The 27,243-nt window shown below is 30.9% G+C and overlaps 1 protein-coding gene across 1 annotated transcript in view; it reads right to left on the reverse strand.

Moving 5' to 3' along the window:
• LOC117182659 (dopamine D2-like receptor) overlaps window positions 1-27,243 on the reverse strand; it is a 50,742-nt gene that overhangs the window by 7,484 nt on the left and 16,015 nt on the right. Inside the window, exons 2-5 of the mRNA XM_033375763.1 lie at window positions 20,525-20,667; window positions 18,671-18,923; window positions 16,908-17,008; window positions 7,311-7,505 (exon numbers count right to left, since the gene is read on the reverse strand). Coding sequence (XP_033231654.1) covers window positions 7,311-7,505; window positions 16,908-17,008; window positions 18,671-18,923; window positions 20,525-20,667 — 692 coding nt within the window. The remainder of the gene's footprint in view (window positions 1-7,310; window positions 7,506-16,907; window positions 17,009-18,670; window positions 18,924-20,524; window positions 20,668-27,243) is intronic.

Genomic DNA, 27,243 nt, shown 5'->3' on the forward strand with positions numbered 1-27,243 from the left:
TATTTAATCATAACAAAGATTAGCTTTTATGACAGTCAGAATGACCCTTTTTGTTAGGGCTGGTGAAAACCAAGTCAAAGGATTTTTACTCGAGTTACCTTGTTTTTACCATATGTTATCTTCACGGTATCTGATACATCAGTGAAAAGCTTTATGAGTTAAGTTATAAAATTTCTCGTCTTTTAATTTTAATTTACTTCAAAAGAGAGTCATTTTCTGGTCACGTTTAACGAGACAGCTCAACAGAAAATGTGTGCAGTGAGGGTAAACGGGGAGGAAATTACAAAAAAAGGGTATGAGAGTAACATGTGGTTCCAGGCAGCTTATTCGAAAGAAGAGCAAACTGCAATTATCTCGAGAAACCAACTGTCTCTGAAGCAAAGGAAAGCAGTGGTCGAGGTGAAGAATAAAAGCACGGTTCCAAAACTTTCTAATTTGTAAACCAGAAGTAATGTCAGCTTAATTAGTGAACCTAGACAATTAAGACGAAACTTGAAGATGACCTCGGAAAGCATTGTCTATATTAAGCTCTCCGCCTTCTAGGCCAAACGAATTATACTTAAATAATTACCGTGTCATATTGCAAGAAAAAACTCATTTCTAAGAATCACGTAGTCGCTATAGTATTCATGTTCCCGGCTACTTGGTGCACAAAGATTTCATATTCTTCGGCGAATTCGTTTCATTTTTGTCGTCAACAATTTTCTTTCATTAAATTAGTATCCTGGCAATTTTAAGTCGAGTTTTCGAACAAGGAGTTTAAGAGATTTGATTCGGAATTCTTTTTAATCCTCTTCGTGCTGATATTTATAAAGTATTAAGGTACGTACCCGAGTAAAAATGCTTCGACTTGAATTCGACTTGAGCATGTTCCCTTTTTGAGATGGAGCCAGACTTCAATTTATGTCTTGGAGACAACTTTCTATGTTTTCGATTTTTTTTATTAAAAATAGGTAATTAAATAATTAATAAAAATTTCACTCCTAAATTTTAATCTTATTTTCAAGCCGAAAAAGTTTCGAACATCTCAGCTAAGACAACACTCGACTTGAGATAAGTAAGCGCCGTTTTACCTTTTGTGGCCATAAAATTAAGACGAAGGCCTATTTCTCGACTCAGTTTTGAGACGCAGTCAGGCATCGATGTCTTGGAGACGATCTCAAGACATAACCAAGTCGAACTCAAGTCGATGAATTTTGACTCGGATATGCAATGGTTAGAAAAGATCGTCTATTTTTTATGAGACCAAACTCAAAAAAAATAAATTAATAATTTAATTTTATAAATTAATTTCTAATTAATCCATCGATTATTTACAATTTAGCAGCTTAAATATTCTTTCTTCAATAATCTGATTAATTGTACACCCAGAAAAATATTGGTTTTAAGCCAACAAACATTTGTTTGATCCTTTATACTAGATAACATTTGTTTAATTATTTTGTTGAAAATTATTTTATTTTGGTAAAAAATCAATTTTTTTAATAGAACAGGTCACTTGCATTTTTAATTGAAAATGTATTTTTTTAAATTGAATATTTCTTTTTTTGGCAAAAAATTATTTTTCATTGTTGAAATTTCCTATTTTTTTCGTATAAAAATCAAACTCTTTTTTTGAAAATTAATCTGCTGCTGGTAAATGTTTAAAATATTTTGTCCAAAATTAATTCGTTTTTTTCGTTAAAGATTCATCATTGTTATTGACAATTCATTTCTTTGGTTGAAAATGAACTTTGTAGAGTTTTGTTCATTGAAGAGTTTCCTTTTTTAGATGAGAGTCAAATTACTTTTGCAAATATTCAGTTGTTTGGTTTCAAATTCATCTCTTTGGTTGCTAATTCACCTCTTTGATTGGAAAAAGTTTTTTCACAATTTAATTTTAATGAAATTAAAATTGATGAATGAAAAATGTGTTATTATTAAATTAGTTATTTTTAATTAAAAAATCAGAATCCGACTATACTCTGTTCCCTGAGAGAAGATCCTCTAGGGTCGTATGTGGGTTGGCGTTTCTGGATGGAGGAGTGTTCTTACCCGTTTTTTTTCACACCTTGTTTATTAAGTTCTCTTCACCTTGGTCCCGTGGTCTTAATTTAATATTTATTACTTTCGTTAAGTTTCTTTCTGAAATACTTTGAATGACTTTTACGAGATGTTAGCTACAAAAGAAAAGGACCTCACCGCGCGTAGGTCTCGAGTTACAGGGGTCTACGGTAGACACTTCAGTTTTTGACTGAGTCGCTCTTTTTTGTAATTAAGAAGTTAAAAATTAATAATTAATAATTCTGCAATCCCTGACTTGAAAGTAATATATTCAGAATGTTCGAAATATTGCGATTCCAACGATATTTAATTTGTCTATAAAGTTTGAAAATTGGAGAAGTAAGCAATATCAAATTGAATATTGAGCTAAAGTTTCTGCGATTAAACTTTTTCAAATTTTCGACTTTCCTAGGCAAGCACTGTATCATTGTAATCGGAAAAATTCGTAGATGCGGATTAAGCTATTTTCAAATCGCTAATTGCAAAGTTTAAATTCTGTACACTTTCTTACTTTGACCTGCTCTAGACCAAAGACCCCTGCTGGGGAGACCTTATCCACACTGAGTTTGGTACGCAAACAGGCAAGAGTAGAAAACGTAAAGCCAGTGTCGTAAATCAAGCAAAGAAACAAGTTTCTAATGAATTTGAAGAGATTCACGCAGATTGGCTGAAACATCTCAACAAATCCCTTCTTTTTGATAAATTGAACAATGGGCTGCTCGAAGAAAACCAAAATTGGTCGTTCTAGACTTTCTAGAGGATCTTCTCTCAAGGAACAGAGTATAGAGCGTTTCAGCCCTGTAGACGACTATGCATACGGTTCATCATATAATTTAAGGATTTTGAATTTTTATTTTTTTTTTTTCATGGAAATATTCTGAGTTAAAAATAATAAAAAGAGCTCTTATCAGAAATGATAAGCCATTGGCAATTTAAATTATGTAGTTATCTGACACGAAGTGTGTTAGTATGGAAATCTTAAATAAAAAATTATCCGATTATTAAAATAAGTAAGGAAAAGTACAAAAGAATATTGTATCTTTTTCAGTGCCTTTTCATTCAAGATAGTTAGAAATAAAATTACAATCTTTAGAAACATCACAGAAAAAGTTATTTGGAAGTAATTTTAAAGTAATGTTTAAAAAAATTTTGGTATTCAATACCTAAAAGAGAAATTTTCAAAAAGATATTTATTTTCAACCAAGCAAGATCATGTTTTTAACAGAAAATATATGAGTCTTCTATTAACATTTTTTAACCAAAAGTGATAAATTTTTAAACCAAAAACAACACTTATTAACAAAAGTGTTCGTTATTTGTCAACAAACTAGTGGAACTTTCTTCCAAAATATTTGAATTTAAACAAAAATAAAAGAATTTTTAACCAAAATAGATGTATTTTCAAGAAAAAGTATAATAGTGGATGTTATTTCTACCAACAAATATTTCTATTAGAAATTTTAAGCCATTTACAATTTAAATTATGTTGTTACGTGACACGAAGTGTATTAGAATGAAAATCTCAGATAAAAATGATCCGCTAATTAAAATAAGTAAGGGAAAGAAGTACAAAACAATATTGTGTCTTTTTTAATTTTTCTTATTCAAGATAATTAGAAATAAAATTACAATCTTTGGAAACGACACAGAAAAAGTTTTTTAAAAAGTAATTTTTTTAAATCTTTTGTTTTATTTATGTTCATTCATTATAATGAGGTAAATTAAACAATAAACTAGCTTTAAAAGAAGACATTTTAGGTAAAAGCTGGATAATTATAATCAAGAAAACTATAAAAAATACGTGATGAAATTGTTAATTTTATACTGACTATTGCTCAATGGGCCTAGGATATGACTTTTTTAATAATAATTCTTGGTCAAAACTAGGAATTGTCGCAAACACGTGTTACATCAAGACGTGGTTGACCGGTGCCAAATATGTGGAGATACTAACGCATCCATCGAGCACGTTATTAATGGCTGTCGTGTAATGGCTCAGAGAGAATATACGCAACTACATAATGAGGTAGCGGGCATTATACGTCAACAACTTGCCCTAAACCTAGAACTCTTAAAAGAATGGATGACCTTCTATAGATACATTCCAATGTCCGTTTTAGAAAGCGAAGATTACATCTTATATTGGGATGTTCCTATATGCAAACGGATCATTACATCTGGGTCAATCGACCTGACATCGTGATGCGAGAAAAAAAGGTGGAAGAGTCTACATCATCGACATTGCTTGTCCGCTTAACCGGAATTTATAGTCAACCTGTACAACGAAGATCCACAAGTATAGCGAGTTAAGGCATGAAGTAAATACCATATGGAGGAATGTGAATCATGCATCTATTCATACCATTGTGATTTCGGCTACAGGCAATGTGCACGCAAGATGCACTGACACGTGGAGTGGCAGATAATGGCTCTAAGAAAGCATCCAGAGGTGACTGTTGTCACCTCCAACGCTCGTGGCCGCTCGTAATTGTATACCTACAACATCATCGCAGGAGGCTTCAACCATCGTATTAAATTATTTGAATTAACTTATAACATTCTAATCTCATCAATCACTTGACTTAGTCCGTGGCTATGATGTATAACCGGGCTTACCCGAGTAAAAGTTTAGTAAAAACACATAAATAATACTACTACTACTACTAATAATAATAATAATAATAATAATAATAATAATAATAATAATAATAATAATAATAATGAAATTCAATTATCACATAAGTCGTCATGAAGCAATCATAAAAATTCAGACCAATTGTGCTGCCTAAGATTGATTAATTCTTAACGTAGAAAAGTAAACTTCATTTACTCAAATTACGAGACGTCGCTGTTTGCAATGATATACGGCTACGTTAGATGTAATTAACTAATTTGTTGAAAGTCCTAATTTCTGGTTTCATTCAACCGAGATTGATTTTAAATTAAAATATTTGTTGGTTGAAATAACATCAACTATCATATTTTTCCTTGAGAATTTATCTATTTTGGTTAAAAATTCTTTTATTATTTTTTTAAATTCAAATATTTTGGTAGAAAGTTTCACTAGTTTGTTGACAAATAAGGAACACTTTTGTTGAAAAGTGTTCTCTTTGGTTTGAAAATTTATCTCTTTTGGTTAAAAAATTTTAATAGAGGATTCATCTATTTTTTGGTAAAAAAATTATCTTTCTTGGTTGAAGATGAATTTGTTGTTGATATTTTCTCTTTTTTGTATTAAATACCGAACGTTTTTTAAAACGTTACTTTAAAATAACTTGTTAACCAACTTTTTTGTGACGATTCGACAGATTGTAATTTTATTTCTAACTATCTTGAATAAAATACGGTGAAAGAAGACACAATATTTTTTTGTGGTTTTCCTTACTTATTTTGATAATCGAATAATTTTTTATATAAGGTTTTCATACTAACACACTTCGTGTCACATAACTACATCATTTAAATTGCAAATGGCTTAATATTTCTAATAAGAACTCTTTTTATTATTTTTCAATCAGAATATTACCATGAAAAACAAATGATAATTTAAAATCCTTAAATGATATGATGAACCGTATGCATAGTCATCTACACTCTACTGGGCTGAAACGCTCTATACTCTGTAACCTGAGAGAAGATCCTCTAGATCTAGAAGTCTAGAGTCTAGAACGACTAATTTTGATTGTCTTCGCGCAGCCCATTGGTCAATTCATAAAAAAAAGGGATTTGTTGAGATGTTGCAGCCAATCTGAGTCAACTTCTTCAAATTCATTAGAAACTAGTTTCTTTGATTGATGTACGACACTGGCTTTATATTTTCTACTACTTATCTGTTTGCTTACCAAACTCAGTGTGGATAAGGTCACCCCAGCAGGGGTCTTTGGTCTAGAGCAGGTCAAAGTAAGGAAGTGTACAGAATTTAAACTTTCCAATTGGCGATTTGAAAATAGCATAATCCGCATCTACGAATTTTTCTGATTCCAATGATACATTGCTTGTCTAGGAATGTCAAAAATTTAAAAAAGTTTGATCGCAGAAACTTTAGCTCAATATTCAATTTGATATTGCTCATTTCCCCCATTTTCAAACTTTATAGACAAATTAAATATCGTTGGAATCGGAATAATTCGAACGTTCTAAATATATTACTTTCAAGTCGGGGATTGCCGAAATTTTAACTATTAATTTTCAACTTTTTAATTACAAAAAAGAGCGGCTGACTCAAAAACTGAAGTGGCTACCGTAGACCCCTGTAATTCGAGACTTACGCGCGGTAAGGTCCTTTTCTTTTATAGCTAACATCTCGTAAAAGTCATTCAAACTATTTCAGAAAGAAGCTTAGCGAAAGTAATAAATATTAAATTAAGACCAAGGGACCAATGAGAAGAGAACTTAATGAACTGCGTGTGAAAAAAACGGGTAAGGACACTCGTCCATCCAGAAACGCCAACTCACATTCGCGCCTAGAGGATCTTCTCTCAGGGAACAGAGTATAGTCGGAAAGCCGACTGCAAGCTTCTTGTCTGCGTTCATCCGTTCAATAGACGAACGCCAGTAGGTGCAGGTTACAGTCGTCAATTCAGCGTCGATTAGCTGACTGGCCAGTTAGTCGGCTAATCTACTGGGTCGGCTAGTGGGCTACGACACACACACACACACACATATATATATATATATATATATATATATATTGTATAAACATATACACGATTGTTTATTCTTTAACGAAGATTAACTCTTGGGGATAAATTTATGTCTTCAAGACATAGAAACTTGTTTTTAAGACCTAAATTGAAGTCTGGCTCAGGTTACTTGTTAGTTAATTTTCGATGCATAAAAAAACTAGAAAACCTTTAAAAAATGGTTAGGAGGGAAATTGGAGGTGTATTTTCCAAACATATAATTTCTTTTGTGCCCTTTCTTAGTTACATTTCGTTCTGCCAAATTTTTTTTTTATGACGTTTAATAAATATTGATTCAGAATGTCTAAGCATGTCGAAAAAAAGTTAGAGGTGAGCTTGCAGCTATTTCAAAAAGTTATAATTTCCTTTTTAGACTTTTTTATGTTTTTCGCGTTGCGTGGAATTTCTGATGAATTTAATACAGTCTAATACTTTTCCTATCATAATTAATGAGGATGTGTTATAATTAGATGTCGTCTTTAATACTTGAAAAAATGATACAATGATATTAATAGATCATTGATCCTTTTTTGAGTCCGTAAAAATGTATCTAAAAATAATTTTTATATGAAAAAAAAATCTTACGCTGCTTCCTCCACGACAGTTGCTAGAAAGTACTCGGTGCTTTTTTCGTTCGAGATGACCACCACAGGATCTAGCGGCGTATCGTCCTCATCCTCGTTACTCCCAGATGCCGTGTTCGTTGGCTCTTCTATTCCCGGCGCCACCAGGGCTGCTGCCCCCAGTGCAGTTTCGGCGAACCTTGCCACAGAATACCCACTACGTGACCTTAGTCAAAAGCCTCTAAAAAGCTTCTACAGTTACATGACCCTCAGAGATCCTAGCTTCATGCCTCTTATTAAAATAAAAACCTCTACTACATAAGCCTCTATTATTCTAACAAAACCTGCTAATGAATTACAAGTTTTATCTCCACACTATTTGGGCAGTCCAATAGTTTGTATATTAGCAATAGCAGTTCCAATAGTTCATTCTGTGCAAAAAATTTGTCTACAATATATGTGAACTTATCTGCCCTATTTTTAAAAAATACACTTGTGATGAATAATTTGCTCACGGTCTTTTCAATAATGATAAGAAATTGTGTAAAATGTTAATTAGTAGTCCAAAATTGAGTTGAAGATACGAATTGGGAAGCAATAACTCGGAAGAAGACGACATCGTGTTATTAAACTATGTTCGTATAAGAAAAATATGTCACATAATAGTATGAAAAATATAAATGCGTTTGATTAATGATGTCCTTTTAGAAGAAACTAAAAAAGTTTATTATAATTGAAAATACTTGTTTGTCTCGGTAAATAAACAATTTAATTCATTATTTTCAAATTAATCATTTCTATTAATCTGCTTATCCCTTATCATATGTGCTGTCTCGGTCGGGGGTTTGAAAATTATTTTACTACCAAAAAGTCATCAAATAATTTAGGAAATATCATTATGCCCGAGTTGACTGTATTCTTGTGAATTTTCCTGTGACATATTGCCCTCTACTTTCAAATTTACCAAGTTTCCAGCACCATTCTTAAGTTCGTGGTACACTTACGAAATAATTCTCCATAATATTTAAGTTAACGGCCTTTTTGCATAATTATGTATATCTTCCTTTCACGAATCTATTAATATAAAAAAAACTCGTCTTTGATTTTCTTTATTGAGGATATTCTTCTAAAACGGGGCAGTTATGTTTAACATTGATATATTTATATAAACAAATAAATATTATTAAAGAAATAAAACCTAATACGTTACGGTAGCCCTTATTTGCCACTTTTTTAATTTCTTTGCTCACCCCCCCCCCCCTTCCGTTTTGTTAAAATAGCAAAAAACTCTCTAATTCTTAAGCTAAATTGTTTAAGGCGCTTTAAACGACTCTCACGCTTCTCGGTTTCACTTTATCTACACTATACGTGAAAATGATGAATTGTTGAACGTGATAGTTTTACGACAGAACTTCTTCTGAAAAATTTTCTTCTGTTTTTTCGTAATTGAAAATAAAGTGTATTTTCGCGCGTGAAACTGGCAACACCGGCAGCCAAGCGTATACGGCAGTCTGAGTATTGCCGCTTTTAGGCGCAAATAAACACTTTATTTTCAACTGTAACAATAAAAACAAGAATATTTTCCTGAAAAAGTTCTCTATCCAAACCGGTATAATTGCTTTTAGATCATGTAGTAGAAATATTACACAAAACAGTTCATCCTTTTAGACGTATGGTGGATCAAGCGAAACCAAGTCATTTTTGAAGCGCCTTAATATTTAGGGTTCGCGCAATGACCATCAATCATATTTTTTGAGGGTAACTGACTTATGGGCCCTAACGGAAAACCCGTTAAGTGAAAATTTAAAGTATACGTAATATTTTCGATAAATTACAATTTCTGAACGAAAATACTCGTAATTCTGCCTAAAACGTTTACTCATGAAAATTTAAAACTCGAATATTCAAATTTCTGATATTTATAATATTTCCGAAAATAATAAGTTGCCGAGTTTTCAATTTTACGAGAAAATAAAAAATAAGATTTAATCCTAAAAACAAAAATCAGTAATTATTACAAAATGAAATATTTCTCTGATAGAAAAAAAAACAAACTATTTTCTCTTGTCTGCAGGTGTTTGCATATTCCAAAATTCACCATTTTCCGGAATTTGAAATTTCGGCAATTTACTATATGCGGGAATTTGAAAATTCGGAAATGCACTATTGCTAGGAATGTGGAAATTCGAGAATTTCCTACATTCTGAAGTGTTGAGAATTCGGCTATTTCCTATTTTCGAGAATTGAAAAATTCATGTTTGAAATTTTAGGAATTTTTAAAGGATGTAGCTTCGTGTAACGAAATTTTGTTACTAATAGATGAATTTTTTGAGTCGAAAAATAGATTTCCATGGAATGCACGTGGACTGTTCAAAACCAAACATTCCGAGGGACACATTTTCGGGAGTTTCATTTTCTTCAAGGAATTTCCATTCTTCATTGGACCACCCTAATGAATGTAGATGATAATATGTAAAATTATGTGTTTTCTTATCCTCCACTGCTTACGAATTTCAACTGCTGGCTGCTTAAGAAAATCATTAAATATCTAGACCAACTGTTAATAGTTAACTGCAAATATCAGATTTTTCGTTACAGGTTTAATATAGATACAAGAAGCTCAACTCAGTTTGGAATTGTAGGCGTTGGATTAAACTTAAGTTAAGAAATTATTTTCTTCCTCTTCAATTGCATCTAGAAAAATTGCTTATTATAAACGTTTGCAGCAGACGAAAAGAGAGTTTGTGAGTTCACTTTTAAGTTTATCTACAAATCATAAACTACAAAACATATATTTAAATTAGTTTCCTTATTTTTTCCACAAAATAAAAAAATAGTAGGTAACATGTTTTCCCTTCTCGTAGGAAGAGTAAAGTAAGTGTATAAAGCTCATTCAGAATATTTTTCACATTTCTCGTCTAGGCAATAGAATGAAAATAAGGCTAAGATAAAAGTATAAAAAATACATTAAAAAAATAGTTACAGGGTCCACAGGAAGTCAGAAAACTGTAAACTCTCATAGAGATTTATTTCTAAATTAACCTGGAAATAGAAAAGTTTGACGCCTTAAAATGAAGTCTATTAATTCGTAATGTGAAAATTGAAAAGTATAAATATTTATGATTAAGCCTCAAGGGCAGTGTTACTACACATGTGATAAGTGCGTAAATATCATGCAATTATAATAGGGGACACCACCCTATAGTAGATAAGAAAATATTCAAAAGAGTTCAACTGCATCATTTGGCAAAAATAAAGAAAGATAGAAACATCAGGAAGTTATGCAGTTAGATTTATTAAAGAATGTATATTAGAACTTGCCGAGAGAATGATTTTGTCGCCTATACCAATCAATTGTTAATCGTTTCTCTTAGTGATCCTAGAAATGATAGAATATTTAATTCTTGACAATTACAAATTTTCGTTAGTGTTCTATAATTAAAATAATGTTATTACTCAAATAGTAGCGGAAACTATAATTATTTTACGATATATCACCTACCTAGTGATGATATAAGAGCGCCTTTCTACATACCCTAGTCCTAAAAATGATACATTTTCCTAGTGACTACCTAAAACAGTTAAAATTTCTGGGTTTCAAAATAACAAAACATTTAAAATAAGTTTTGTAGCTAATTATTTTTGAAAATTCAATTTTAAAAGACTATAAACATAAAACTGAACAAAAAAACTCAAACTATAACTTGAAAAAAATGCAAGCCCGAATAAAAATGCTTCGACTTAAGTTGGACCTGTTTATATCCTGAGTTCGTCTCCAAGAAATCGATGTCTGGCTAAGTCTCAAAACTGAGTTGAGATATAGGCCTTCGTCCTACTTTATGACCACGGCAGTTAAAATGGCGTTTACTTGTCTCAAGTCGAGCCTTGCCTTGGCTAAGACGACGTTTACTTGTCTGATGTCAAGCCTTGTCTTGGCTGAGATAGTCGAACATTTTGCGGCTCATAAATGGGATCTAAATTTATAAATAAAAATTTTGTATTTAGTAAATTAGTTGTTTTTGATTTAAAAATTTTGAATCAGTTGGGTCCTAACAAGTATAATTCTCAAAAATTTTCTTAAAAAAAATCAAAATTGTAACTTTCTAGAAGGATCTCCTAAGCCGTTAGAATTTATGTCTTGTAGACATAGAAGCTTGTCTCCAAGACATAAATTGAAGTCCTCCTCCGTCTAGAAACTAAGAAATTCTCAAGTCGAACTTTCCGACTTCAAAATGTCTTGATTGGGGGCAATTCAAGTCGAACTCAAGTCAAAGAATTTTTATTCGGGAGACCAACGCAGAGAGGCCATTTTGACAGTGACATTTTCCGCAAATTTTCGATTATCTTTTTTTTTTTTTGTTTTTTTGAGAATTAATTTTTTGCTTTCACGCATTAATTAATTAAAATATTTCAATCAAATTTTGTCAGACAATATATTATTACCTTGCCAATAAATTTTCTACCAACAAAAATATTTAATATTTTTTGCCATTTTTGCAATTAATTAAAATTATCTACTCTAAGTCATTATCTAATCTAGGGTGGTTTCGTCTACATTTTATTTTTATAATTTTTCAAATGATCCTTCTGACTTCCTGTGTAGGCGAAAAAACTCTGGACAGCTTTTCCTTATATTGGAGGAATTTATCGATTTTCACAAATTTATATACCTCTGCACCACGAATTTATTATATGTAGATATATATCTGCACCGTATAATATCGAGGGACAAATTGCCGTAAATAAATAGTGTTAGACGTCGCTACAGATATATTCTGTGCAAGCAAGAGAGGTTAGGTAAAATATCGAGAATGGAAAGCATTTGAATCTCTGCCAGTTCGGAAAATTGGCGGTACCAAGGTCCCAAAAGAAAAATTGACGCTCACGTTTTGACCTTTTGAAAGATGTGAAAGCAAACAGAGAAACAAATTTACTGTAAGGTTTACTTCCGATAGGTTATATTAGAAACTTTATTCCTATTTTGAAACATATTTTTTAACCATTCTTAAGAAAAACAAGTTTAAACTCCAAACAGTTGACTATTAATAATGGAGAATTTTATTTTCGTATATATATATATATATTAGATAAGGTGAATAATTACCCTTTAAGTTCCGTATAATTCAATAACAGAATGTTACGTTAATGTAGTATGTAATTACACAATGAAATTCGGCTAATTGGTCGATTTAGATCACTAATTTAGTGATTCTGTTTTATTTACTTTTATTTACTACTAGAAGCAAATATTTGCGCCCTCAGATCACCTTCACGTTTTTAATAATAATTCACAATTAATTATTAAAACAATTAAACACACAAATTAAAAAAATTAAGAATTTTCTATTTTGTGAAATTTTGGAAATTGCACAGCTTTATTACAAAGGACTTGAAATAATATCATTTCTTATTGAAATCGTTAAAAATTGAACAATTTTATTCTAATCTAAAAGAAACAAATTTTTTAAACTAGAAATTGAACAATAAATTCAATATCATTTTACCGTTTAGAATAAAAATATTTAAATTATGCACTAATGGAAAAAATGAAAGTGTTTTTAAATCTTTTAACAACAAAATTGTGGGAACTAAATGCTCCGTGCAATTTTAACTAGTAGTGTGAGAAAATTTTTTGCAAATCGGATAGCTTCTTTATTCAGCTTCAATTTCCTTTTTTTAAATATCGGCACGACCGTTTTTCATTGAGATATCGAACTTTTAATCAAAAAGGACACTTTTCTCTTTGATCGACGATATCTCAGGAACTAATGGTCGCACATAAAATTAAGGGGCAGTTCTAAAAACAGGGATAAATGTCCTACAAGATTCTGTCACGATCTTAGATAATTTTTTTTATACATGACATAGATTTGAAAAAAGGGAAAAAAAGAAAAAAAAAGTAATTTATGGTTCTTCATAACATCAATGACTAAATTTCAAATCTTCATAAAATGACTAAATGTTGACTGCATCTCTTATAGTTAAATAACCCCCTAAAATCCTGCAAAGTTACATTTTTATTTAATAAATCGTTTTCTTGTTGCAAAGGTCAAACTTTTAAAGAAATTAAAGGGTCATGTTTTTTGCGCTTCAACATGTCCTAATGATACTACGGCCTGGGTACCGCTCATATGATTACCAACTTCAGGACGGGTGTATCCCTCTTCAAGAGTCACTAAACGAGTAGCTTCTGGCTCTGTCAAGTGGCGCCATCAAGTTTTAATTTAATTAAAATTAAAGTTAATGACCTAAATCACATTTCGACGCCGAGTCATACTTGTTTAGGAGACAAATGTCTGCTCGATTTTCATGCGAACTGAACACCTCAAAAGACAGTTTTTTTTTCTTCAAAAATACCCTTTTTCTTTATTGAAATTTTTGAAATTTTCTTTGGATTTTTCATCATGCCAATGCGTTGCATGTCAAAGTCTGAAGCTGCTCGTTTAGTGATTGGTTGTAGAGGGATACACCCGTCGTGAAGTTCGTAATCACATGGGCGTTACCCCCCGACTAAAAATGCTTTGACTTGAGTTCCACTTCAATTGCCCCCAATCAAGACATGCTAAAGTCGAAAAGTTCGACTTGAGCATGTCTCAGTTTTGAGACGAAGCCAGACTTCAATTTATGTCTCGGAGTCAAGTTTCTATGTCTAAAAGACATAAATTTATCTCTTGAGTTAAATTTTATGACTCCAACACGTGCGGTTTGTAACTTCAAGTGTATACCTGTCCTAAAAAAAAGGGTCATTCTGGCTGTCATAAAAGCTAATCCTTGTTTATGATTAAACAAGCTTGTATTTTTTTATACAATATATATATATTTAATCAACTCATTTACGGATTTTAATTTGTATTATACTTGTTTGACGATGATGCCGAAAATGCTGTTTGTTTTTTACGTATTTCTAACGGCTTAGGCGATTCTTCTAGAAAGTTACAATTTTTTTTTTTTTTTTAAGAAAATGTTTAAGGATTATACTCGTTTAGACACACATATTCTGAATTTTTAAATTAGAAATAGCTAATTTAATAATTACAAATTTTTTATTCTTCCATTTTAATCTAATTTATGAGCCGAAAAAGGTTCGACCATCTCAGTCAAGACAAGGCTTGTCTTGAGATAGGTAAACGTCGTCTTAGCCAAGACAAGGCTTGGCTGGAGTGTAAACGCCATTTACCTTTCGTGTACTTTGAAATGGATAGACCGAAGGATATACAAACAAATAGATAGAAAAACATACACACAGACAGACAACCAGCCCACACACACACACACACACTCAAACAGCCATATCCACACAGATGCGTAAATTAGACCGTAACTTCCACGTTGTACGCTTTGGTTAACGCTAATGCCAGCGGTAGTGAAAATCGAAATTTGTTTAAGGTTCGGAAGCCTTTAAAAAAAATGTCAAATTTAGAGAAAAAAATTTGTTTGAAAAAAATTTTGTTGTAAATTTCAGCGGTATTTGCGAAAAAATAGGGTAAAAAGCTCGCCAATTTTTATGGTTCATTTTAGCCAATGATTATGACATGTTCAAGCGCAAAAGACGTGACACTTTACATTCTTCAAAAGCTTGACCTTTGCAACATGGAAACGATTTGTTAGATCAAAATGTAACTTCGCAGGGTTTCTAGGAACTATTTAAGTGTAAGAGGCACAATCCACATTAGTCATTTGATTAAGATTTGAAATTTAGCCGTTGATTTTCTGACAAATCATAAATTACCTTTCTTTTCCCTTTTTTCAAATCTATTTCATGGATAAAAAAAATTAACTAAGATCGTGACAGAATCTTGCAGGACGTTTATTCTAGTTTTTAGAACTGCCCCTAAATTTTATGTGCGATCATTGTTTGCTGAGATATCGTCGATCAAAGAGAAAAGTGTCTTTTTTTATTTAAAGTTCAATATGTCAGTGAAAAATTGTCGTGCCAAATTTAAAAAAAAGCAAATTGCAACTAAATAAACAAGCTATCCGCATTGAAATTTTTTTTCTCACACTACTTTTGAAATTGCGCAGAGCATTAGGCTCTGAAAATTTTGTGTCAAAAGATCTCAAAATGCTTTAATTTTTTTCATTAGGGTATAATTTAAATATTCTCATTCTAATCGGTAAAATGATATTGAAATTATTTTTCAATTTCTAATTTAAAGCACTTGTGTCATTTAGATTTCAAAATTATTTAAATTTAAAAGTTTTCGATTTTTAAAGCTGTTATTTAGAAGTGAAAAATGTTTATGATTATTTAATTCTTCTATTTTCGAAATTTTTAACATAAATTTTTAAAGTTCAAAGTTTTCTAACTCAGAATAAAATTGTTCAATTTCAAACGATTTTAATGAGAAATGATATTAGTTCAGCTTCGTTGTAATAAACCTGTGCAATTTCCAAAATTCCATCAAATAGAAAATTATTTAACTTTTCTATTTCTTTGATTAATTGTTTGAGTAATGAATTATGAATTATTATTAAAGAACTTGAAGGTGATCTAAACTTGAATATATTTGCTGCTAGTATTAAATAAAAGTAAATAAAATAGAATCACTAAATTAATCATCTAAATCGACCAATTAGCTGAATTTCATTGTGTAATTACATACTATATTAATGTAACATTCTGTTATTGAATAATACAAAAGTAAGGTGTAATTATTCACCTCATCGTATCGAGGTTTTAAAAAAAGCAAATTGAAGTTGAATAAACAAGCTATCCGGACCATACCATCGCTAAGTTGGAATTTTTTTTTTCAAACTCGTGGACTGAAAACAAAAAAATTTGCAAAATATTTTCTCACACTACTTGTTAAAATTTCGCAGAGCATATAGTTCCGAAAAATTGTTTGCCGAAATAATTTTAAACTAGAAACTTAATGCTTCAAAAAAAAGTGTCACCAAACATTTTAGAAAATTTAAATCTCAAATTATTGAATTTAAAACGAAATATTTAAAATTGTTTTAAATTAATATATTCTGCCACAATGCTTTAAAAATTTTAGAATTCAAAACGCTGTTTAAGAATTAAACCATTTTAATTCGGATTTTAAAACTTAATCGTTGAAAATCATTAATTTTGAAGTTGTGATACATTATTTTCTTAATTTAGTCATTTTAATATAAAGTAAGAAATTAATTATTTCGAAATTGACGGTAAAGCATTTCGATGCAATGAGAACCGCCACATATTGAAGCAAGTGGGAACCGAATGTTAGATTACGTCAAAAAGACATGAAAAGTTGCGAAAATATATGCGACGAAACGCATTCAGAAACTGGCAGAATCATATAGGCTTCAAAAGTGAATAAATGAATTAAATTATTATTATTATTACTGATTTGATATTTTGTTGCAATAGTGATGCTAAAAATGTCGTAAGCATTATTTCGTGCAAGAGGTCTCTGTAGTAATTTGTAGGATGAAATGGTCGTTGTAGATGTTAATTAATTCCATTTAAAGGTTCTTTAGGAACCGTTGTTCTCTATGGGAAGTAAATGGAAATAAAAGGACGCCGCGCCTGCGAGAAAAGTGAATTATCCTGGAAGCTTCTGTCTATTGTGTCAGAGGAAACGAGAAAGAATACAGCTAGATAGTAACCAAGAGGCGAACAACTTTTATTCACCTTCTAGTATGAGGAATGTTCTCAATTATACTTCCCGATTTTGTGTCCATTGTATTTGACTTTCTATTGGCCCTCTGCTTCCTCACTCTATTTCGTAGTGCCTGAAATAAAAAATAACCTAAATATGATACAGTTCATTTATCTAAGAACTAAATATATTTTTCCTTTTGTTCAAGATATTTATCCAAGATATTAGCAAGTAATGAAGAAGGCTGTTGTTAATATTTTTTGTCTTCTAAATACCTAGGTTCTATCTCATCACAAGCATATAGAAAAGGTTCTATTTTCATCGAGATATTATTGAGACAAACTTTCAGAATAAAATGTTTTTACTCGCGTCAGAAATTTAAAAAGGCTACTAATTAAACGAAATACATGCTACACTGGACTTAAGTTAAAATAAAATGAAATTTTACGATCACTCAGATGAAAGTAAATTTCTCTTAAGTTCCTATTAGTATATTACAAAATAAATTTTATCGAAATCGATTAAACTTTAATAATTGTAAACTAATATTACTTGATTAAGTTTTAATTATTAAGCTACTTGAATTTCATAACGAAAAAGACAAAATTGTGAAGAATACTTGATGGCTAAATTATTTCTCGAAAAATTCTTTAAATATTAAAATTTTTGATTACTCTTTTGTAGTTTTTTTAGAAGATCATAAAATCCATTGAAATGGTCGCTGCACGCTCTGTGATATTTCTAAGTAGCGGTCGAGGTTTTTCGAGTGCTTTCAAATTTATTACACACAGTGGTATTTTACGACTTCGGCTACTGTTGGGTACTTAATGCAACTTTCAACTGCAGTGAGGCACTCAATAGTTTCCTTTTGCTAGTTTTAAGTACTTCTTTCAGTAAGAACTCGTCAACATTTTAGGTATCATTCAAATTACAACAGCCACCTTGAAACTTCGTTGGCTCTACTTTAACCTAGAGTGCTTAGTTATTTTTTTTCTGGAACTTGAAAGAAGCTTGCATATTCAACTAAGTTTTGCAATAGAAAAAGGAGTATGAAGATAATTACTAAGCTGGGGCTCGATTACGTAACTTCCCCACTTCATTTTTACTTTCACTTAACTGAAATATAATTATATAATAATAAACATTGAAAAATTTTAAGTTGTCAATAGCAGAGAACGTGAAAGTGAATTTAGACGGCAACAGTTACGTAATTAACCCTGGGTTCAAAAACTTTTTCATGAAATGGAAATGCGGTACCATTTTCATACTTTTATCATGGCGCATATAAAATAAAAATATTCTTTTCTATGTTTTAATCCTTTGATATCATGCTTCTTTATGAAATTGAATCTATAATTTTTTACAAAACACACATAAACAAATTTATAAATAAGTAAAATTTCTCAAGAATATTATTTCGCGTATGTCGTTGTTTGTAAAAAATGCGAAAGTTGAATTTTTCGGCCAAAAAGTTAGCATTGGGACCGGAGTGATTTGTTTCACATAAAACTCTCAGAATTTCTTCCTCATAGAAGTACAAATTCAACAAAAAATTGGTAATAATAAAAAGAATTAAAAAAAAAAAGAAAATATAAGTATCTCAATTGCGTCGCGAAGAGATTCGATGGCTTGGAGTGTAACGACCTGTCTGATTTGAAATAATAGATCTGTCCACTGATTTTTTTTTTTTTTGAAACCTAGAAAAATAATAGGTGCCGCAAATAAAAACAAAAAAATTGGTTTTTTTTGGGCTACCTTATTGTCTATATTAGGAGAATTCCTACTGTTCACTTACCTTGAAAATACTATAATACAAGAAGATCATTATGATGCACGGAATCAAAAAGCTGGATAGGCTTGAGTACATAATGAAGTCCGTATTGTAGAACATGCAGAGATCCGGCGTCCTATCTGGTGTATTATTTAAGCCGAGAACAATCGGACTCCCGATCGCCGCTGATATCGCCCAAACCAACAGTATCGTCAACCACACTCTTCTATTGTTCTTGTGTTTGGCGTACTTTATCGGCCGGGTCACCGCTATGTATCTGCAATTCAAATTCAAGAGCGTACGTTGAACGACGATTTTGTGGACAACGCATCAGTCGATTAAAATATCCCCCCAAAATCAATGCTTCCGATATTCATTCGGCCTTAAAGCCACTTGAAAAAATGGAAAAAAGAAACCCTGCTAAAAAAGTGACTATCAAAACTTTAGCGTTTTTATCTCATATTGTACACTCTTTGATTCTGAACCGCAAGCATTAAAAAAATGCTCCGTTCTTCAACTTCAACTTCGCAGACATGTTTTAATATTTGTATGCTTCATTATAATTCGAAATTCTTCAAATTTTTTTTTTCAAATAAGTGAATCTATAACTTTTGTATTACCATTTTGAATGTCTAATCGCATTTGCATTTTTTGCAACATAGCACATATGGAATATATGTAAAAGCACACCTGTTGCAAAGCTTCAAAAAAGTTTTTATCAAGGATGTACGGTCTATCAGTTTTTGTACTTCTCCAGGAGGGAAAGTATATGAATGGAGGATAATAGTAGTAGTGGAGTGTCTAGTATGGAAAGCAAGGGGTTTTCAGGAGAGATAGTACATGGGTAGTGCGGGCAGGGCAATTGGCGTTGCATGTGTATGAGGGGTTGTGAAGAAGTAAGAATAGCGTAAATAGTGGTGACGAGGGAGAGTAGGGTTGTAGAGGTTGGAAATAAAGGGATGGGTTATTGGAGGGCTCATGCAGACTATTATTAAATGAGAAGCTTGCACCGAGGGGTAAGTGAAGAAGGGGGAGGGAAGAAATTCACTAGTTGGGGGAGTAGAGGGGATAATAATATATGATTGGCTAAGGTGGGATCAGCTGGGAAAGGATGGCATGAATAACAGAAAGAGAGGGGAGTGTTAGAGGAAAGGGATATTTGAACGACTCAATTATCTTCTCTGTAGGCTATAAAACTCTTTGTTGTACACGGTTGGCGTCTACTTTGATATCTTTTCAAATTCATTAATTTAATTAGGGAATGTTCTAAGTCATTCTAAGCCTAATATGAAATACAAAATCCAACACTATGAATTTTTAGCGAAATAATTTTATTGTAATTGTGCAAAGCTTACATCAGTTTATGAAAAAGAGAAAATAATAAACATAAAAGAAAGATTATTCGCCTATATTACAAAAAAAACGTATGACAAAATTAAAAGCGCTTTTGGTGTGCTACTGTGAGCGATGTGCCAAGAAGCAATTAGTCGCTTGTTACCTACAGAGTTAATGGACTTGTAGAAGAGAGTAATAAGGGCGTACAGCCAAAGTGTGTCGATATAACTTACCTATCCTTCATGAGTACATTTTATCAATTTTATATTTCCTATGGTCTTGGAAAGTGAATTTCATTAAAAATAAAAACTGTGTAGCGCACCCTTATTATATTCGGGTCGTAATCTAGGGAAATAAACGAATTTTCTAACTTCCTCTTTTACAATTGAAATTTAAACAATTTTCTTGAGTGAAGATACTCTGCGGCTTTTGAAACTAACGGAGCTTGAATTTTTTCACGAAATGAGAATCACTCAGGTGAAGCCTTATGTAATTACGCGATTCAATGCACGAATGAGGACCTAGAGAGAATTAAAAACTCACCTGTCTACTGATATCGCTACCAAATTGAAGATCGAACTCGTACTGCACATTACATCCATCGCTATGTAAAAGTCACATACAAACCCAGGAAGACTCCACGCTCCATTATTTACCTGTAAACAGAAACAAATTTTATTCGAACGCTGTGAATGGTTTGCCTTTTAAGAATTCTTTTTAAGATCAACAACAAAATATTGAATATACTCAGAAAAAGATTTGTATGAATCAACCATTTATTTTTGGTTTTAGCATAGAATATACATATTATGTAAACAGCAAAATATTTGCTTAGCCCAACTCAATTTTCTTGCTGCTTAAACTAAATCTTATGTTAGATTGATTATTTGGTTAATTAAACCAAAAAATCTTTTGTTGAATTAACCGAAATTTGTTTGAAGTAACCAAACTTCCATTTATGTAAAAAAAAATTTTTTTGTGCAAAGACATTTTTCTCTGAATTTGCGTTTACTTTAATACCTATTCGGACTTCTGTTGCGACTGGTTTAAAACCATTTGCAATACTTTCTCTTTATTCAAAAATGGAAATATCAGACGGACAAGACCAAAACACATTTTTCTTTTTTCTAATAAGAAAATGATTTGAAAAATTTGTTTTAATAAAGGATTTTTGTCAACGTTTCAGTTATTCCCGGAATTATAATCACTTTATACTTACTTTAATTAATTTTGTTACAAAAACATTTATAATTTTCTTAAAAAAGACAACAAAAAGTCAGAAATTTATTTATTTTTCAAAAATTAAAACTTTAAAATCAGGCCATTAAGCTCTTATATAGCGTTCGTACGGAGTCTAGAAACTTGATTTTTAATCAAAATTCTGTTTACGCTTTCAGAAAATAAAACGCAATTTTATATGAGTCCTTATTTCTGCATATAATTTTCCTGAATCTTTATTTGTCTTACAATTTTTTGTCTTAAAACTGCACAGCCAAAATCAAATAATATAAAAAATTGTCAAATTTATTTTTGGTATTTAGATCCATTTTTACTATAAGAAAACAGTTTATGATTTAGCTGGTGTTTACTTAAGGGTTTTCTGATTATTTTATTTTTTAATTTGACCAAATTATTGTCCTTTTACCTGGCTGAACTGTTATTGATTATTTTGCTTAAATTTAAGCAGTCTTTAAAGCATATAAAATTTTAACCTCTAATATCAGCGTACATTAAAAAATTAGTTTGACCCGTCTTCGGTAATCGTTATGCAGTGTAATTTAATTTGAAATAATTTGACATGATTAATAAACATTTTACTGCATAATTTGGTAAAGGTCTTGTAATATTAATATGAATATTAATTAATTGAAATAATTAATTGAAATAATTAATTGAAATAATTTAGTAATATTAATATGTAGTATTAATAAGTTTTTGGTATATTTATTTTAATTTTTAGCAAAATACTACTCAGGCCTTTATTCGGCAAACGATTTCAACTGTTGATACGTTTTTAAATTAAATAATTAAATAATTTAAAATATTATAACAGGAATCATTAAAAATTGCTATTTGATATCTATTTTTTCAATTAACTCTGAACACTCAATTCCTGATATAAGACTCCCGGTTTATGATATTACTAGGACTGATGGCTGAGAGGAGCCGCGGAGACAAATCAGAGAATGTGTTTAGTCAATCGTGACAAAGTGCTCGAGGGCCACACACTTAACGCGTTAGTCATCGAGGTAAAATGTTACCAAATATTCGAAGGATATGAATTAAAGTTATAGATTAAGTTCCATGTTCTAAGAAAAAATCTAAAAAACGGCAAAAAGTTATATTAAACATCAAATCTATGATACATCATTTGCAATAAAAATAAAAGTCTTAATCTGTCCTTCCTGTCCCTCATTAATAATTATAAGTTTATTTTAAGTACGTATGTTCACTTAGACTAAAACAATTTTAAAACCTCTTAACTATATCTGCATAACTTATTCAATGATGTAACAATAAATTTAAGCGAAATTGACGACACAAATAGAATATTTCGTTATCAAGCTTTCAATTGATATTGTAGAAAAGTTCATTCGAATGGAAAATTTAAATTTTTACACCTGAAAAGAATTATGATAAATTAATATACCTTAAATATCAAATCTAAAGGCGGAATAAATATTCAGGATTTGTTTAAAACTATTTGGATTATGTAAGAAAAATGAAGGAACTATTGCTTTATTTTTCAATAATTTTTTGTATCTGTCGTAAATTCTGACGAATCGGCTAATAATCAGCTTCTATGGTTAAAGCGTACTCACTAATTTAAAAAAATTACAAATATGAAAGAATATGTAAAATGGCTGAAAACGATGTACAAAAAAAATCAAAAGAAACAATCCTTAAAGCCTTAAACTAGCTTCGCAGATAGTGTATGCAAAAAAAAGAAGTTCTATAAACTCCTCAATAACTACAGAAAGTGCACAGCCCGGAATAAATCAGCAGCTATTCATCACTGCAGTTGCAAGCTCAGCTTTTTCCTTCAGGAACTCAAGATTATTTATGTTTAAATAAATCTTCGCTATTAATTTAGACCATTGATAAAATCCAATTCTGGTATTTATTACCTTAGCAGAGGTATATACCTCTGCTAAGGTATTTCTTTCTTTTCTCCTTTAACGAGTTATTGTCTCCAATCTCATTTACTCCATCCCGCGGGGGCGATAAGGTTATCGTGTTAGTAAGAATAAAAAGCCTCGGATGTCCTCATTTCAAATAGCATTCTCGACTAATAGTCTCGAAGCTTCGAATGAAAACGATAATCAGAATCGATGAATCATGTCGCCTTTGCCAGATATCCCAGAAAGTGTGAACATCTTTTTTGTTACAGTCTCCTTCCACTGTAGCGATTCAGCAGGAACTGAGTAATCTGGTTGCTGTACTGCGATCTTCAATTTTTGCTATATATTTACATACCTCACCTTATTTTACACTAATATAGTATTGCATATCAATATTGAATCTTGTTTGAAAAATGTCTAAAATTTTGCGAACATAAAAAAAATATAACGTAAATTATCCCAGGTAAGAAAAATGTATTCAAACAAAAGAATGAAAATAAAACTGTGCATATTATTATTATGTTTATAATTCAAGTTTTTTTAATTCCACGACTACTTAGAAAATATATCAAAATGAACTTGATGGTGTATTTTGCAATTGCAGCGATTTGTCAAAAAGAGGTCCAAATAGGAATTCGACCACAATTAAAATAATACGCAAAAAGGCCTATCACATGTCCTCTATTAAATTGCGTAATGAAAAGTCTACCTAAATTTATCTAATTTTAAAAATGTTCTTCATTGATACCAGATATTAAAATCTAAAATAAAATAAAACTGAGTGAAACTAAGTACAGAAATTTAGAAAAATTAATCACTTGAAAGGAAAAACAAAATTAATCAAATAAAAAAGGCCACATCTAGTCGTCCGGAAAAATTGGGTGAACTCGAAAAGAGGATGAACTGCTCATCCCAAAAATTTGGGACGACTAGCCAAACTTACAAAAACTATTTGAATAGTCATACTAAATTTCGGGATGTCGAAACACTTCCAATATGAAAATTAATTGAATCCAGAAATATTCGAATAAAGAAAAACATAAAATAAATATTTAGTTATCTATTTATTTAGTTGTAACATTTTATTTATTTATATATTTATTTTATTATATCCCTGGTTGAAAACGTAGAATATAAGGAAATGAAATGTTTCCTTGAGGGTGTTTGTATGATTGCTTTGAAGTTTTCCTTTACATTTTAAAATAGCGATTTTGTATTCGAAATTGAAATTTTACATTCCAATAGTTTCAATTTAATTCATTGCTGAGAGAAATCAGACTAAAAGCAAAATTTCCAGCATTAAGGTCTGAAAAACAAAATTTCTTCATATTCTAAATTTTGAACTACTGATATCAAACAGTAAATATACAACATAAGAAATTTATTAATTTATCGGAATTATGTAAACCAATTGAGACATCCTCGAGGCAAATCGAATCAAAACAAAATACTTAAAAATAGGGATCTATAAAAAGACAAATTTCTAAATTTTTTCGTTTTCCTTAGTTTCAACCAATGATATAAAAGAAGTAAAATCTAACGTAGCAAATTTTATACTATACAGCAATCCTGAATTCCAAGCGCTTTATTCTGAGCCTCTTGAGAGGAAAATTGGACTAGAAGAAAAGCTTCCAGCATAGAGGTCTGACAATAAAATTTCCTCATTTCTCATTTTCCTGTAACTAGCTTTAATTTTAAAAATTCTAAAAAACAAACAAAAACACAGTAGATGAATTGATGGGAATATTTTTCCCCGTATATACTATAGCTTTTTAACGTCCACGCCAAATTTCAAACCTCCAAATAATGTAGGAGTTAGTAGTAGTAAGAGACAGACGGACCGACATTCAACTGTTGTTATAAGGGTTTCCCGCATAGCTATGAAATCGTAAGAACCAAAAAATTTATGATATTTACTAAAAAAGGAAGTTTAAATAAGGTAAAAATTTTCTTTATCATTTCAATTTCACTGTAGGTACAATTCTAAAATAAAAATTTTGAATACAAAAGGCTATTTACGAAAATGAAAATAATATGTAGAAATAAAGGCAGGTAAAACATTGCGTGAAATTTTTCCTATATGTAAACAGAATATGCAAACAGTATATTTTAAACTCACTCAAAATAAAGAAAAAGAATTATAAGCCTGATTTTAAAGTATCCATGCTATTATTAATTCAAATTTATTATCATTATCTTCTTTCTTCGAAATTGCTATTTTAGTGATTAGGTACCGTTTGATAAACGGGTTCAATTACAGTTTGCGTTGTTAAATGTATTTTAAACTCCGGCCTTTTTAAAATTTTAGAAGCAAGAATTTCTTGTTCGATTTTTATAAGATTGACAAGTGTTTAGCATGAGAGAAGGTGACAGTCTGGAAGAGTCAATGAATCACAGTAAGCTTCAGCGTCAAAAAGATTCACGAGGGTGACATTCTTGTTTCATTCGTCTTTTTTTATTGTTTCGCGAGAACGAACCGACTTTCACCACAGTTGCTACTCCACTGCAGAAACGAGAGAAGCCTTGATTTATTTTCATTGGTCGTGCTCTGCTTGCCAATAGCCTGCCAGGGAGGGTTTTATCCCCATTCCAAATATAACACGCACGTAAAGCTTCGTTTCTCTTTCCTGTGGAGAGTCCTGACCATATTACGTTAAATGCCCCTGCTCTCAGGAAAGGTTTCTACAGTTTAATTCAGTCGCAATTCAAATGTTATTGACTAGAGAAATTTTATTTGGCATTCTTTTGAATTCTGCAAGCATCTTTTATATCATGTTGACTTATCGCTACTAGAAAATAAACACGCACGCTATGCGTGGTATTATTATTTTGTCTCACGCAATTCGTAAGTTATAATTAAAATTATTATCATTACATAATTTTTGTAATTCATATAATCTCTTATCTAAAATGATAGGAAAAAGGACAATATTTTGGGTAATTTATAACAATTTCTGCACAATTTAAAGACAATCTAGCCGTTGCATTTTTTTTTTAAAATACGAATTTCCAGGGGAAAAATATAAAATAGCCTATGATTGCTTAAATATACTGACTATTCTTTGAAACTTAATTATTTTCTTATTAAATCTGTTGAAATAATGATAAAAAAATTAAGAAACCTGTGGAGCACTCAACTTTTGTCACTAAGGTTCGATAAATCGAAATTCAGATTTTAAAAGGGCACTTCAAAAATGGTATGCACCCTAGAAGGGGTTCCACTGTGGCCATACATTTAGCAATTCGCTGGTTACAAACAACAGATTAGCGTTAAAAAGTAATGGTGACGTCCCATGATTGCAGCATGGTATTGTGTTTTGCATAATGCGTCAAATCACTAGACAATTCAGCCAATGAAAGTATTTTTCTAGAAAACTGGGTGTATATCATTGGCTGAAATTTCCAGTACATAATTTGACGCATTACGCGAAATGTAATGCATTTCTGAAATTACGGGACGCCATCAAAAGAGTGGAAAGGTGAAGTAATGCAATGACGTGAAGGCCAAAAATGCACTATTAATAACAGCGGCATCTAAATGCTACTATTTGTAAAATCGATCTTACTAACAAAATTTTAGTGTTAACAGATTTCGCTATCTTTTGGATACCGTTCCAACTGCCCTAGCAATTTAATTTTTGAACGACAGACACTAATATAACAAAAAATTATTTAAAGTTGTGGATATTTTTTAAAGCTTGGAGGGTTTTGTTTAAAATCGCCGAATTTCTATAAAAATGTGAACATAATCTGCGAAATTTTAAAAACCAACGGAACCAAAAAAAAGTTTTATTCAGACAACTTAGCGTTTTTCAAAACACATGTGTTGTCAAGGAAAAAAAAAAGTTTTACCGATATTTTGTTAAAGTTAATCCTATAAAGCTAATTTTTGATCCAGCGAATCTTTCATCGGAAATCGATGTAACGTTTATCTTCTGTTTTTTTTCTGTGTAGGCGCATAATCCAAAATCATTTAAAGATTATGAATCTTGTTCAAGTTTCAATTATGCGTGTATTAAAATATTAATTTTTTTTGTGTAAAAATGGTTCTATGTCAATCATATGTTTATGATGTGTTGGCCCACAAGAATAAGTCTTAAATAAAAAAACTACTACGCCATGAGAAAAAGTGATCAGAAG

Source organism: Belonocnema kinseyi, chromosome 2, assembly GCF_010883055.1.
Source record: "Belonocnema kinseyi isolate 2016_QV_RU_SX_M_011 chromosome 2, B_treatae_v1, whole genome shotgun sequence".
Taxonomy (NCBI): Eukaryota; Metazoa; Arthropoda; class Insecta; order Hymenoptera; family Cynipidae; genus Belonocnema; species Belonocnema kinseyi.